At 29.7% G+C, this 16,775-nt stretch overlaps 2 protein-coding genes across 2 annotated transcripts in view; one reads left to right on the forward strand and one right to left on the reverse strand.

The window, feature by feature from the left end:
* Nucleotides 1-16,775, reverse strand: part of sha (shavenoid) — a 641,875-nt gene that overhangs the window by 178,462 nt on the left and 446,638 nt on the right. The gene's annotated exons all lie outside the window — the stretch shown is intronic.
* On the forward strand, nucleotides 5,916-7,447 carry LOC140439718 (facilitated trehalose transporter Tret1-like). The gene has a single exon (XM_072529818.1). It carries the CDS (start codon nucleotides 6,017-6,019, stop codon nucleotides 7,379-7,381), a length of 1,365 nt encoding a protein of 454 aa, XP_072385919.1. The 5' UTR covers nucleotides 5,916-6,016; the 3' UTR covers nucleotides 7,382-7,447.

Raw genomic sequence — 16,775 nt, forward strand, 5'->3', positions numbered from 1 at the left:
ATGGCATAGAAGTATATGTAATAACTAGAACTTTAGCAAAGAAAATATTGAAAAATTTACATAACAATTATATGCATATTGGTTCAAGAAAGCTATGGATGCTATTTAGGGACAATTATTTTGCAAAGGATGACATAAGTATAGCAAAAGAAATTACTACCCAATGCCCAATATGTCAACTAAACAAAGAAAAGAATTTCAAAAACCAGAACACATATAAATCTAATGTTGTATATGAAAAACTAAATACAGTTTCCATGGATTTTATTTCAAATTTAGTTCTCAGTCCAACAGGAAAAAAGCATATACTAGTGATAGTTGATTTATATACAAAATTTATTAAACTATATCCCTGCTCCAGAACAAATGTTAAAACATTAAAATTATATATTAATCAATTTTTCAAAGAAATAGGACCATTTAGAAATTGCATAATAGATAATGCTACATATTTTAACAACCAAAAATTTCGGACATTTTGTGAGAAAAAGGGAATCAACATTCATTTTACAAGTATCAGACATCCTCAGGCAAATCCTGCAGAAAGATATATTAAAGAAGTTATAAAATATTTAAGGATACTGTGCCAAAACCAACATGAAACTTGGCAGCAACATATACCACAAGTAGAATATTTTTTAAATAATACACATAATTTGAATACAGAGGAAGTACCAGAATATTTAATGTTTGGCCATATAGGAAACAGAAAGTGGATTAGTGAATATAATCAGGATATGTTAGAACAAGTAATGCAGAAAGTGAATAACCGAATTAGGAGGAAAGCTGAAAAATATATCAGAAGACAAAATCGAAATATAAAAAAACCAATCACATTTCAAAAAGGAGACCTAGTGTTAATTCGTTCACTTAGAAAAAGTAATGTTAAAGAAAACCGTTGTAAGAAATTACAACCAATGTTTGAAGGTCCATATACAATTGAAAATCAGAATGGACTAAATAGTTATGTGTTAATAGATGCAGAGAACAGACTAAGAGGCATATTTCATATCAACGACATTTTTCAATATCATGAAGAGATTGAATAATGATTTCTATACCTTTAACACAAATATAATAACACTAATAACTTACTGATATATCCATTTTATTCAATAGACTTGATTTGTTAAATGGTAGATGGTAGATTTCATTATTTTGAATCAATTTGACATCATACTTGTTGAATTTTGTATATATGGAAATTAATTTGTACCCTAAAAATCATAATTTGGGGTTAGACACAAAATTGATACTATAATTGCTATAAAAATGTCTTTCTAATATAATAAAGTGGAAAAACTTACCAATTTATATTGATGAAGTTATTTTGAATGGAAATAATTCCTAGATTTTGTCTATAAACAAACAGAACACCATATCGATTATATTGTAATTAAGGTTATATTTTATTCTCTCCATTTGACATGACAGTTTGACCATAGAATAGCCGAACTGTGATCCGTTGTTCTCTGTTTTGACATAGACAGCGAACAGGGATGTATTTAACACATTTTAAATAATAAAAAAAATTGAATTATTAATATATTAAATTTAATAAGGTATGAGAAAATTAATATTTAAAAAAATAATAAGTAAATTATTTATTTTAAATATTATTTTGGGGTATTGATACGATTAGGGTTTATAGAAAATAATTTATAAGTTATATACTACATAATATTAGATATTTGGTTGTTTTAAATAAGTTATATACTAGAGAATTTTATAAAAATATATTTATGTGAGGGCATTTTTAATAAATTAGCAAATAATAATTGTAAAAAGTTGTATTTTAATATTGTAAATAGATTTAAGTGAGCCATGTGCTTAGGCAACCAACTATACAGTGGATTGACAGATATTTATACTCTGAAGTGACGTTTAAGAATATTTACGAATATAAAGTGGGATATATAATATATTGTTTGAAATGTGTATTTTATTAAATTAGAGTGTTAGTTACTAATTTAATTATATATTCTGATCTGAAAAGCCTAAATGTAAACAAAATTATTAATAGAAAAGAATGGAATTCTCTGGATCTCCGGAGATGGCCATGTTTGCGAAATGGTTTGTTCCAGAAAATTCAGACATGTATTAAATAGAACTGAATAGAACATGATATCTTACGAGATGGTTCTAGAAATCCAAAAACATATAAATACCCGTGATTTGGATTCAAGATGGCAGTTTTTAAGTTTTTTAGTCAGAAGTCAAGCAGTTTATTATGAAAGTTAGTTAGAGTCAGTGAATCAAGTACAAATAGTCCAATAGTTTAATATAGTGAGTTAAATGAAGATTAAAAATTATGCATATAATTTAATGCACATTTATAATTATACACAAATAATTATTGAAGATAAAAAAGGTATATTGGAAGAAATTAAATTATATTATGGTTGGAGATTAGTATAAATCAACTTATAATAATTGGATATTGGTATATTGAAAAGAAGAATAAATATAAATGCTGTTTGCTGGTTTGGTTGGTGGTGTATAGATGCTGGAGAAGAAAAATATATCTTAAATTGGTAGAAGCTGATAATTGAAAAAAGTAATTTCACAAAAAAAACAAGGATAACTGAAGTACGAAGACATTCAGTGGTGATTAGAATCTATATACTTAGTGGAAAATAGTTCATTTAGGCATTCAGTGAAAGAAAGGTACAAAATTTTGTTAATATAATTTAGTTAGTGTCATAACAATTTCAATTTTGAAGATAGTTTGTTTAAATTTTAGATTGTCTATAGAATTTAATTAGTTTTATAAGAATATCAGTTTAAAGATAGTTTATTTTAAATTTACATTGACTAGGTTAGATATATATGTGTGTTTCATAATAGTTATAATAAAGATAATTTAAAAAAGTACTTACAAGCTAATTCTTTGAGAACCGCGATAAAAACCCTATATTATTAAAATACTCATTGCTCATCATTCAAACAAAAAACACATCATAACAATATATATATATATATATATATATATATATATATATATATATATATATATAAATATATATATATATATATATACATATATATATATATATATATATATATTTATATATATATATATATATATATATATAATATATATACATATATATATATATATATATATATATATATATATATATATATATATACATATATATGTATATATTTATATACATACATATATATATATATATATATATATATATATATATATATATATATATATATATATATATATATATATATATATATATATATATATGTGTGTGTGTATATACAGGGTGTTTCATTAAGAGTCCCTATAGTAACTGGAGAGACCTTAGCACACACAATACAAAGACTTAACCTAAAACATTTAAATAAAATATTGATCCTTACCGAGATACAGGGTTTTACTACAAATATTCTAAAATGATTTTAATTCAGTGTGTTATCACCTTCCAATATTTTTTGTTTATACTTGAAAACAGTTTACACATGTTAGGATATTTTAACTAGTGTTAAAAGATGGTTTTCTGCTGTTACCAGAGGCTTGCGATAGGGATAGATACTACCTTTTCCCCTAACGATTTACGCTACTGTCGTAATAATCCTTTCAGAAAGTTTTTTTAATCCTTCGTTATTTTTTACGTAAATATTATCGTTTTCTCCATGTTATACAGTAAGCAGTTTTTAAGTTATTTGCGTTTAAATGTAATGTTTAAAATATATAATCTTATTTTATTGCTAACACTCATTTTATGTGTCATAAAAATGTCACTAATAAAGTTATATAATTTAGTAGACTCAGTTAATTCCATTTCAAATTATTTTTTCACATTAATGTTTTAATTTATCAAAAATCAGAACCATAATTTTTATTATACTAAAACAATGTTTCTTGGTAAGTTTTCAGATCGAGCTTGTTAATAAAATGATGGTTATATAAGACAAAACTATTTAAAAAATATTTATTTAGACTACTGTAACAATAAATCAATTTAATAAATTTTCAAAGTGACCTCCATTCATTTTAATAGATTATTAAATGTTAACAGAAAAAATTCTCCTAACCTTTAGAAATAGATTAGGTTGATTTCTAATTAAATTTGCGGTATTCTCTATTTATTGCCATAATTCTTATCGGGTATAAATTTCTTGAGGATACACAAGTGTCTTCATATGTCCCAGAAAATAAAAATGTAAGGGATTAAAATTAGGACTCCGAGAAGGCCAAGGAAACTAACTTCCTCGCCCTATCAATCTATGAGGAAAGTGATTGATCAAATAATTTCGCACCACCATGGTGACGTCTTCTTTGCTTTAAGGGCAACTCTTACAGTTCATCAAAAAGAAATTCCTATTTTGAAGAAATTCCAAATACGAATTGTCGTTGAAATTTTTCAGGTAGTCCAAGGGGACCTATTAAATTATCTCTAAAATTTCTACACCAAATATTTATTGTCATATCATGTTGAAAGTGTGCTTCTCTGACGGCATGTGGATTTTTGTTATCCTAAATGTGACAATTTCTCCAGTTATAAACATCTCTACGTGTGAAAGTGGCTTCATCATTAAAAATAATTTTGCTTGCGAAATTGTTATTTGCATTTGTCCATAAGAAATTCTACAAAAACATTTACCCAGGAAGATCATCTGTGGGTAGCAAGTTCTGCACTGGAGTAAAGGTCTTAAATCGTCTTTTGTTAATATTCTGAAAACTGAAGCATGGCTTATTCCAGTTATTTCTAATAAACGTCTGGTACTTAACTGAGGTTCATTAGCAATTCTTACTAACATATTCTCCTAATAGAAGTTTCCGTAATGAAACTTCCATTTTCAAGATCTTATTAACGGCCCATTTTACTCGATTTAATTTAATACGGGTACGAAGGATGTATTTTATTACCCAGAATTTTAAAGTTGTGGAAGAAGAATAAAACAGGAAAGAGGATCATAAAATTATATATTCACTGTAATTATTTTTGGACGCCCTAGATCTCACTCTGGACGAAACTGATCAGTTTCCGTTAACCGGTCGTAAATATTTTTGAAAGTCCTGTAATGAGGTTGTCGTCTGTTAGGATATAATTCTAGATATTTTTGAGTAGTAGCACGCCCTGTATAATTTGCTTGTGCAAAAACACAAACCATATCCCGCATTTCCGCATTTGAAAAAATATTATGACGTGGCATTTTCACAAAAAACTCTACTATAACAGTAAGTAATCTTACGCTTTTCAATTACAATTATCGGTTTGTCAGTTGTAACACAAATAAATGATATCAAACTACTTAATTTTAAATGACTACAACTTGTAACGTTGATAATTTCTGAAAGAGTGATTTCATAATTCCAAGAGTTAAAAAATATAATAATTATTAAAGATTCATGAAAATTTACGGTTAGAATTAACAAAATTTATCAGCAATTTAGTTAAATATTAAGAAACTCACGTTAAATAAGGAAAAAAATAAAATTATGTATTTTAAACATTACCTTTGTAGATTGCCTATGTAGATTGTAGATGCCTACAGCACGCCTCTGGTAACAGCGAAAATATTTTAACACTATTTAAAGTATCCTTATATGTGTAAAATGTTTGTCAAGTTTGAACAAAAAATATTGGAAGGTGTGGCTGGAAGGAAGAATGGTGAAGGAACAGTGTGCTAAAATCATTTTAAAATATCATGTAATAAAACACTCTGTATCTCGATAAGGAGAAATACTTTATTTAAGTGTTTTAGGTTAAATCTTCGTATTTTGTGCTATATGGACAATTCTTAATGAAACACCTTATATACCACATTTCAAGACTCTTAGTATTCTCTATTTGGATGACGCAGCAGCATTATGTCCACTTAACCACCGATGCTTAATCTGATATTAAGTAGATCCTTTTTATTATACATAAAATTATTAGTAGGTCCTAACAAGTATAATGTCACTGTCAGATTCTATTTAAACAATTTAATTTTCTACTTTACAATTTTATACTGAAACTAAAAATCGTTGATTAATTTGAGTTTAAATATGTCTGAAGCAAAAAAATTACCACAGTATTTAGCAGCAGTATGCGTTTGTATCGGAGCTTGGGGTACAGGCACAGCCATTGCCTGGACGTCAAATATAACCGAAGATCTTAAGAAAGGAGAGCTAAATAACTTAAAAATTGGAAATGATCAATTAGGATGGATAGGTTCTTTAATGACACTTGGAGCTATGTGCATGTGCTTTCCAATCGGATGGCTAGCAGATAAATTAGGAAGAAAACCTACTGTCCTGTTAACAATAGTGCCATTTAGTGTAGGGTGGTTAATGATTATATTTGGCAATAAAATAGCATTAATATACGTTGCAAGATTTTTGATTGGAGTAGCTGGAGGCAGTTTTTGTGTGACAGCACCAATGTACACGAGTGAAATAGCACAAACTGAAATACGTGGAACGTTAGGTACTTTCTTTCAATTATTTATCACAATTGGCATATTGTATTGTGGAGTGTTTGGTTTTGCACTGTCTCTTAAACTTTTTAATTGGGCCTGTTTTGCAGTTCCAATAATTTTTGGTATTCTTTTTGCCTTTCAACCCGAAACACCCATATATGATCTAAGAAATGGCAAACCTGAAAAAGCAGAAAGAACGTTCAACAGGTTGAGAGGAAAAGATTATGATCACACTAGAGAAGTAAACATTATTTTGACAGATATCGAAAATCAGAAAAAGATGGTAAGCTTTATGGAAGCCATGAAAACAAAAGCGGCCAAAAAATCAACTCTAATATGCTTTATGTTAATGTTTTACCAGCAACTTAGTGGTATAAATGCCGTCATGTTTTATTCTCAAGACATTTTTCATTCTGCTGGATCTACTTTAAAGGATTCGTATTGTGTAATAATATTACAATTTATTCAAGTAATCGCTACATTAGTTTCTGCTTGGGCTGTGGATAGATTTGGAAGAAAAATACTTTTAATGATATCAGCTGGATTTATGTCTTTCTCCACTGGACTTCTTGGAATATTCTTCTCCCTCAAAGATCACAAAGTAGTAACTGAAGATGGTATTAAATCTATTGGATTTATACCGATTTTTTCTTTGACTATATTTATTATAGCATTTTCATTAGGATTTGGACCTATACCTTGGTTGGCTTCTTCTGAAATGTTTTCGCCTGAAATTAAGTCAAACTGTAGTTCGGCAGCTGCGACATTTAATTGGTTTTTGGCATTTTTGGTTACGAAATTTTATTTTGTTCTAGCAAATAGTTTAGGAACCGATGTTACTTTTTATATATTTACAATAATTTCTGCTTCCGCTGTATTTTTTGTCCTGTTTATTATACCGGAAACTAAAGGAAAAACATTTGCTGAAATTCAACAAGAACTAGGATCGTAATAATGTAATAGTTATGTGTTTATAATTCATTACAGTTTAAATTAAAAGTATACAATATTTGGTAAAGATATTTATTTTTTTTTTAAATTTCATATTCTTATTTGGTCTCTCAGAGTTATATCCAAAAGTACTTGATACTGGACTGCATAAAAACATGTAAGCAAGTACAATAAAATACTGCACTTACGTTGCACTGAAAGCGCAATCCGTTCGAATTGACAGATAAGAATTATTTACAAAAACTCAGTGAAATTTGATTTGATAAAGAAGTAGTTGAATGTTTTGTATATATATGCGACTCAAGTTTAATTTAGAATGAAATAAAAGCTTTTATTATCAATTTACAATCAATATACTAAAGATATTCCAATAGAGAAATGAACTCTAATGCAAGGTAACTTTATTGCACTTTTAAATCAATCCAAAAAATCTCATAAAGTATTTTATGAAGCACTAGGCTTTGAAACTAAAAATTATGGCGCAGACGATATGTCGATATGTTAACATATTTTTAGAGAGAGGGAAAATAAACTTATTATATACAAACGTGAATTAAATCATTCTTTAGTGGACTATTTTATGACAAGAAAAATAAATACGGTAATTTTGGGACTACAAGATAATAGTGGGACTGTAGGCTAACAACAAAAGTCGTTTAATTTTATGTTTGTTATTTAAAAAACATAAATTATGTATTATGTTACCGACTTACTAATGCTGGTATTTTCTTTTTAATAACTTTCTTTTTTAATATGGGTAACCAGATCTGTAACTACATTCTGCCGAGGAATTTGCGACACAATTGGGCTTATTTAGCATAATTAGAGCCGCTTCTTTGATTTTTCTCTTTTTACCATCCGTTTCTTGTAGGACTATATTTGAATCATTCCATTAAACCCTATGTTTTTTATTTAAATGCAACGGACAGTTTAATACTGTCAAAGGGTCTAAACTTTGCTTTTACTCATTCGTCCATTCCAAAATTAGACATAATAAGCTCAGTGGAGAAAATATTTCAATTTTTACCAACCCACGAAAAGGAAGAATACAGAGTATTATGTAAACTTGAATTGGAAAAGTCTATTAAAAGTGAACAAAACATAAGCAAAGAAAAACTAAAGGCTATAAGAACTTTAAACAATGACGACTCCATAATTATCCTACCAGCAGACAAGCGGAATGCAACTATAATAATGAATAAATTCAATATGAAAACAAAATTAAAGATCTAATAATAAACGGACCTTACACAAAATTAACAAAGGATTCAACAAAGCCTTTGGAAAAAGAATATATAGAAATTTACTCAAGTTTAAAGATAGTTTAACAAGGTATCAGAGAAGATTAATTACACAGAATGTAGTAGGATCTGGTTACCCATATTAAAAGAGGAAGTTATATATATAACAAGCGAGTCTTCTACAGCTGGCGCCGCTTCTCGCATCCTAATTTCCAGCGTTTTCTGTCGAAGCAATCTTCAGTTGTTAAATCTCTGGCGGTCATTGCATCGTCGACATCGTCTCTCCAGGATCGTCTTGGTCTACCTCGTTTTCTTCTAGTTGGCGGAGTCCATTCTTCTTTCTTGTTTGGCCATCTATTTTCAGGCATTCTCTGAAGGTGTCCATACCAGTTAAGTCTTTTGGCTTCGATTATGTCTATTATGTCTAGATCGATTTCCATTTCTCTCCGAATATCTTTGTTTCTCACCCTATCAAGTCTAGTGAGCTGGCAACATCGTCTCCAGTAGTTTATTTCCATGGCCTTAATTTTTGATTTGTTTCTTTGGTTTATTTCCCAGAGTTCGGCGCCGTACAGCCCAATACTTTCTATTATTGTTTTATAGATTCTTCTTTTATTTTCTTTTGTTATTTTTTTATTCCATAATAGTCCGTGTAGCTGTCTGGTGGCTAATCTTGCTTGGCCAATCCTGGAGTGTATTTCTTCGCTACTTCCTGCTTTTGATGTTATTTGGACTTCCAAGTATTTGAAATTGTCTGTTGGTTTTATAGTTCCCATTTCGATTTGTAGGCTTTCTGGTTTTTCTCCTACAACTAAGTACTCAGTTTTTTGTATATTAATTGTGAGGCCCCATTTGGTATACTCATCTTCCAGTTTTCTGAGCATGTAGGCTATATCACTCTCGTCTTCAGCTAGAATGGCTTGGTCGTCAGCGAAGTGTATCGTGTACAATCTATCATCTCCGATTGGGATGCCCATATTGCAGCACTTTCTTCTCCACACTGAGAGTGCCTCATTTAGATATATTTTGAAGAGTGTAGGTGCTATGCAGCAGCCTTGCTTTAGGCCCTTACTAATAGGAATTTCTCTAGTTAATCTATTTCCAGTTTTAATGTTTGCCGTCATATTTTTGTAGAGCTGTTGTACTGCTTGTATATTTTTTTTGCTTATTCCTTGTTTTTCTATTGCTACCCAAAGCATTGAAAGTGGTACACTATCGTATGCCTTTGTCAGATTTATAAAGACTATATGAGTTGAAAGGTTGTGGGCTAATCTTTTCTCGATAACTTGCTTTAGAGAGAATATACTGTCCATACAGGATCTGCCTGCACGAAAGCCATTCTGTTATTTAACATCTGTCATCTCTTTTTCAATTTTGTTTTTTATTATTTTTCCATGCAGTCTTGAGAGTGAATTTATGACACTTAGCCCCCTGTAGTTTGAACAATTCTTTCTATCTCCTTTTTTGTAGATATTGTTAATATGTGCTTTTGTCCACTCCGGTGGTAAGTCGTGTCCATTATAGAATAAGGTGAAGACATACGCCAGTAATTCCCGTAATACTTGTGGGCTATATTTTAATAATTCATTTGGTATACCTTGTGGTCCGCATGACTTCCGATTTTTTAGAGTTTGTATTGCATTCTCGACTTCCTGTACTGTTATTTCATCGTCTTCACTGAATTCCAGTTCATATGTTGTTGAACTGATGTTCGTGAATTGAGGTCTTGTTTCAGTCAAAAGTTGTGAGTTTGGTATAGCCACGGGCTATACCAAAAAAATCCATAGTTAGTGATCACATAGGCGGTGTAGAGCTGCCTATAAAGTAACAAAGTTTTGTGCAGTCTCAAATAGAGTTATATCTTGTCATCGCTTTACACAGCAGATATAACTTACAGAAAGTACACGAATATGCACGGAAAACTCAGCAGACGTAAAAGCTGAATCATTTAACGAAGATTATAACAGCAAAAAAAAACAAGAGAAAGTACACTTGGTAATAGTCACAGAACACTTAAATGCAAAATTAAAACAAAAAATAAGGTAAAAAATTTATTTTACTTCAATGTTTTTTTAAACAATCTGAACAACGTTAACATGGGCATGTATAGCCCAGACAAGACAACTAAAAACAAAATAGACTACATACTCTCCAATAACAAAACATATGCACCGAAGTGACAGTACTAAACAAATTTTATATCAGAATTGACCTCAGATTTCTTACAGCGAATAATAAATAACAGACGAGAGTAGAACGAAATAAACTTATCAAACAAGAGTAATACCCAACCACCGATCGATGTCCTCACTCAAAAACAATATAAATACAAAAAAGAGCTGGGCAGAAGACTAAAATCAGTAGAGGCACTGAAACAAATGGACTAGCAAACAAAGTAAAAGTAACCGTAATAACGTCGTTTAAGAACATATTGTTACATTAGCTGTCTGATTCACATCCCAAGTAAACATTGCCGACTAACGGTAAACGAGTCTCCTCTGGAAATCCGAGGAGCAGCTAGCTGCGCGACGCCATGGAAGGATCCCGTTGTCGTTGTCTCTAGTTTCGATAGGAAACTTCAACAAGTATGTATGATTTAGAAACATAATATAAATATGAAACGAATTTAGATTTTGATTTAAGACAGGAAAAGATTCTCGCGAAACCTCGCAACGTGAACAGGCACACCGGAGAAGCAGTTCCAGTCCAGAAAACCGGTGTCAAGAGAACACGACAGCAACGGTCCAAATCGGGAACCCGCGAAACGTGGACCATCAGAAACAAACTTTAGATGCGAAATTGCTTTATGCGTGGAGGTATAACAATAGTGCATGTAAGGTACCAAATTGGAAATCCAGCATCAAAAGCGAACTGGCGTGGCGCCAGCCGTTCGAAAATTTCTAGAACCGGTTACGGAAAAACATAATAGGTGACAATAGAGTATCGACAATTCGTGCTGTACTGGAGCTCCTCGACGCAGAACCCAACCGAACCGCGCAAGTACACACTCAACCCAGGTAACGTCAATACACATACACACAAACCTCACACACACACACACACACACACACACACACACACACAAATCCTTAATCATACATTTACAATTTACACACATCAACACAATTTACACACTTACAATTTACCACCATAATACAATTCATACACATGCAATTTACACCAATTCATACACTTACAAATTACACATACACACACAACATACACTTTCAAATTAAAAGTGAAACTGGAACAAACCATGAAGTGGAAATATCCAGGAGTGGCTAGTATACCTGTTGAATACAAAGCACGTGGTGTTCGTGTGTATTAAGGTATAAAAAAAAATTGCTTATTACAAGCTTAAATTTTTTATTTTAAGAAGATCTTTTCGGAATTAAATCATTCCATCATCAGTTAAATAAAAAGTTGTTAAAAAACATTGTATGGCCACTTAAAAAAAACTTTCGAAGGACATCCGTATTAAAATATAATCCTCATGGTTTTATCAAGGTAAATGCAATAGACTTAACTTATTGATTATTAAAAACTGAAGATGGGGGCATCTTACATGACCCCCTGTAGCTGGTGAAGTTTTTTCGACTTACATTACCTACCTAGGGTAATGTAAGTCGGAAAAAACATAACAATACAACATAATTTAACTTAATTTAATTTAAAAACAAACAATATAATTTAAGCATAGAAGGCCCTGTGTGTTAAAAACAACATTTGGTACCTGATAAATATAAAAAAATTTAAGTTACAAGTTCATATGTGTTACCGGTTAAAGTTGGTTAGTTGTTTTTGTATGTTAACAACTATATGACACGAACAAAAAATTGACGGTTGAAACGTGGTTTTGTAATATGTTGATCATACATTATTCAGCTTATAACTTAAGAAGAAAAGGCCCTATCTGTTATAAAGCAACACTAGGTACATGAGAAATATAAAAAGGATAAGTTATAAGTTCATGAGCTTAAGGTGGGTAGATAAAGTTAATAAACTATTGTTGTATATTGACAAGATATGTAAGAACTGCAAAAGTAAAATGTTTGTAGGTGGCTCTGTTAAATTAAAAAAAAAGAATATGTGCAGTTTTGAAAAGTTGTGAGAAGAGGAAAGACTCTACAGGAGGCTGGGGTCTCCAGAGATCCGAAACCGAATCCTGGGGGAGCTACATGGATAAGTAAAATAAGATGAGGAATGAAAAGGATGAAAAGGTGATGATCTTGTTTAAACAGATATGTGAGTGGTTCTGTAATATGTAGATCATACATTACTCAACTTATAACTTAAGGATAAAAGGCCCTATCTGTTATAAAGCAACACTAGGTACATGAGAAATATAAAAAGGGTAAGTTATAAGTTCATGAGCTTGAGGTGGGTAGAAAAAGTTAATAGACTATTGGTGTATATTGACCAGATATGTAAGAACTGCAAAAGCAGAATGATTGTAGGTGACTTTGTTAAATTTAAGTAAAAAAGAAAAATGTGATGTTTTAAAATGTTGTGAGGAGAGGAAGGTCAAATCAATATCTTAAGGTAAAATGAGTAGAACAATGAAAGTACATAAAAAAGCTTTAATTTGAGCTATGCTATATTAAATTTTACACTAGTTTATTCAAAATTAATTATTAACGGTCCAAAAATGTTAGTTTTTCGTTTTATTTTTGAAATACCTTTTGTAAAAACTATTTTTTTATGCAAAAATCATTATATTGTAGCTCTTTTAATTACAAATCGATTAAGCCTTCGTAAGATCCGATCGGCCCATTCGTTTTTAAGATACATTTGTTTATAAATATTCTTAAAAGTTTATACATTTATCAGAACCAGAACTTTTTTTTTTTATAAAAGAGAGATTTAATTCTAAACGGATTTTCTTCTTGATCCATTATATTTTTATGTAGAAATAAAAATCTTTCAACCCCTTATTAAAAAAATAGAGATCTAATTATAATTCTAATTCTAATTCTTGGTCAATTATATTTTTATAAAGAAATAAAAATATTTGCTTAAAACTGTTTTAACCCCTTATTTATTGCTTTGGGGTAGGGGCAACTTTTGCGTGATAAATTAATTAAGCTACAGCGTTCTCTATACATTACAAACATTTTTAGCTTATTGATTTTGATAGCTGAAGTAAAGATAAATATTAAAAAAAAAAGTTTTTACAACCAATAGAAGAGTAGATAACTTCTATTGGTCCTAAAACTAAATTTGTTTAAAAAATCGCAACTGCTTTATTTATAACAATTAGGAGTTAAATTCAGCGCCATTCGATAGATAAAGGCCTATATTTTATGAGCATATAATTTTTATTTTTAAAAAACCTTTTATAGTTAAAAACAGTATTAAACAGTATTTCCACAGTAGTGGAAAAATTTATCGTATCTCCGTTAAATGTGGACCAATTTCGCTCTTTTTTTTTATCTGGGTAGCAGAATATTTTGGAGACATTGGCGATATTTTTTTTTTGCTGCAATTAAAACGTTGGTGACTATTAAAATTTATTTTTAAATTACTCTTAATTAGCTTTATTTTCCATATGTTATACCTATTCTTTTGTACTCTTTAAATAAAATTTTTTATTAGAATTTTTGAATAGAATAGAATAATAAATAATTTAAAAGAGAAAACAACAGAAACATATTCTTTATAAAAAAACGGAGGGGATTGCTACAAGAATGATCCAACCAGATAAAATATAATCTCTCTGTGTGTATACGCATTTTAGTATGAGGAATTCATAACATTTAAAAATTAAAAAAGATGCTTCAGTTTGGTTGTGTAATGTAAACTTTATTAATTTAACAACCGTTGTGAGTTATCACTTGTCTGCAGAATTGCCGATTGTTTAAATTAAATAATCATTTTGTAAATATAATAATAATATAATCATTTGATAATATTCATTTTGTAATAAGTCAATAAGTCAAAAATATTCATCGTTCATGATGTAAATAAAATTATACATTATTGTTTTTCGTTGGCAAAACATTAAAAAATAATTTAAAATATTTTGAAGTTGAAGCTTAAATTTGATATAAAATTGAAGCACAACTCTTGATCCAATGAGCTAAGTATTCCTTTTTGTTTATAGATAACAAATTTAAATTCATATTTACACAAATTCTTTGCTCATTGTTTCTGTATGCATATAAAATTTATACCCCTTCAAACATCTTCCGATCCTCTAATTAAATATGTATTTTCTCTTATTAAATTTGAATTAAACCGATCAGTTTAATAATATAAAACTTGTGACATTGCCTCTTGAGGCAATTCCTACATAAAAATATAATAGGCCAGGAAGAGAATCCGTTTAGAATTAGATCTCTATCTTTAAAAAAAATTCTGGCCCTGCAAAATTTATAAACATTTAAGTATTTATATAAACAGATAAACGAAAAGGAATTGCCCGATCGGATCTTACGAAATCTCATTCAATTTGTTATTGAAAGAGCTGCAATAAAATGCTTTTTACCTAAAAAAAATTGCAAAAAGTATTTAAAAAAAAATGGAGAAAAATTTACATTTTTGGACCTTTAATCGTTAATTTTGCATAAACTATTATTTCAAATTTAATGTTCAAATTAAAGCTTTCTTTAATGTACTTTAATTTATATTATAAATAGGCTTGGGTAATAAAATCAAAAATTGTAATTACCACAAATAGTCTGGCTAATTGGCTATGCCAAAGCCATTATACAATAATAAAAAAAATGTACTTTAATAATATTGTACCTACTTATTTTACACTAAAATATTTATTTAATATAATAAAGATATTCAAAAACAAAGTTTTTGCCCTTAAGTGCCATATAAAATTATAACCAACAGTTTTGAGTTGCACGCACTCCTGGTTACACCAGGTTTATATTTTCCAACAAAAATAATTTTGTCCTTTGAATTTCTTAGCGTTTATTCTATTCGTGGTCGTAGTGTATATATACTCTATATTATATATAGATGGTATTTTACCTTTTTAAAAACATTTGATACTGAAGTCTTTCCAACACCAAAATCTTTAGATAATTCTCGAAGTGTACAGTATGTCTTGTTGAATATTTTCATTAATTTTTGGCCTACCATACTTTACTGCTTTACCGTAGATTGTGAAATAGTTTCACGATCAGGGTACCTTTCATGAAAAAATCGGCATACTTCTTGTTAAGTCCGCATCTTATCGCCAATACCAATCATTATTAATATTTTAATGCTATTATTATTCTCGGTTAAATGCATTTTGTAAAAAAAGTTGCAAATGATAAATTGCTTGAATAGTTTTCACGTAAACGTACCTTCTTTAAAGCGTAAACAATACAGATTTGTACTTTAATATTTCTGCCAGTTTTTAACGTCAAATAAAAAAAAAAATTTAAAAATAATGTAAAATATTAAAAATATTTATATAGTTCAGGGGCATGGAGTACTAATAAAAGCTGTTAGAGACAATGTTACAAATAATGTAAGGTGTTTTTAATAGTTTATTAAAGTAGTTGTATAACAATATGAAATTTCATTGAATGTGTTTAATACATTTATTATTCTGTAAGTAACTTGGTCCAGACAATATCAATGTCGAAATACTTAAACTAATTGCAGATAATGAAAGTAAAAGCCTAGATTTAATAACAGCACTATTCAATAAGATATATGACACAGGTAAAATACCAACAGACTGGCTAAAATCAACATTCGTAGCATTACCAAAAAAATCGAATTCCTCACAGTGCGATGATTATCGAATATTAAGCTTGGTGTCTCATGTCCTTAAAACTTTTCTCAGAATTATCCATACACGAATTTACAAGAAGTGCGAGTTCCAGATGAGCGACACTCAGTTCGGATTTCGAAACGGATTGGGAACACGAGGGGCTCTTTTTGCTTTAAATGTGTTAACGCAACGATGCAGAGACATGAATGTAGATGTATATGCATGTTTTATTGACTATCGAAAAGCATTTGACTGCGTTAACCATCAAAAGATGATCGAAATTCTGAGAACAACTGGAGTTGACGAACAAGACTTGCGAATTATCTCAGAACTATACTGGCACCAAACGGCAACAATTGAAATAGAGCACACAACATCCGAAGACATACAAATCCGACGAGGAGTGAGACAGGGTTGCATCTTATCACCGCTAC

This window comes from Diabrotica undecimpunctata, chromosome 4, assembly GCF_040954645.1.
Source record: "Diabrotica undecimpunctata isolate CICGRU chromosome 4, icDiaUnde3, whole genome shotgun sequence".
NCBI lineage: Eukaryota > Metazoa > Arthropoda > Insecta > Coleoptera > Chrysomelidae > Diabrotica > Diabrotica undecimpunctata.

What these genes read in the sequence shown, in the direction of transcription:
- LOC140439718 (XM_072529818.1), top strand. Translation starts at nt 6,017, where the DNA reads ATGTCTGAAGCAAAAAAATTACCACAGTATTTAGCAGCAGTATGCGTT.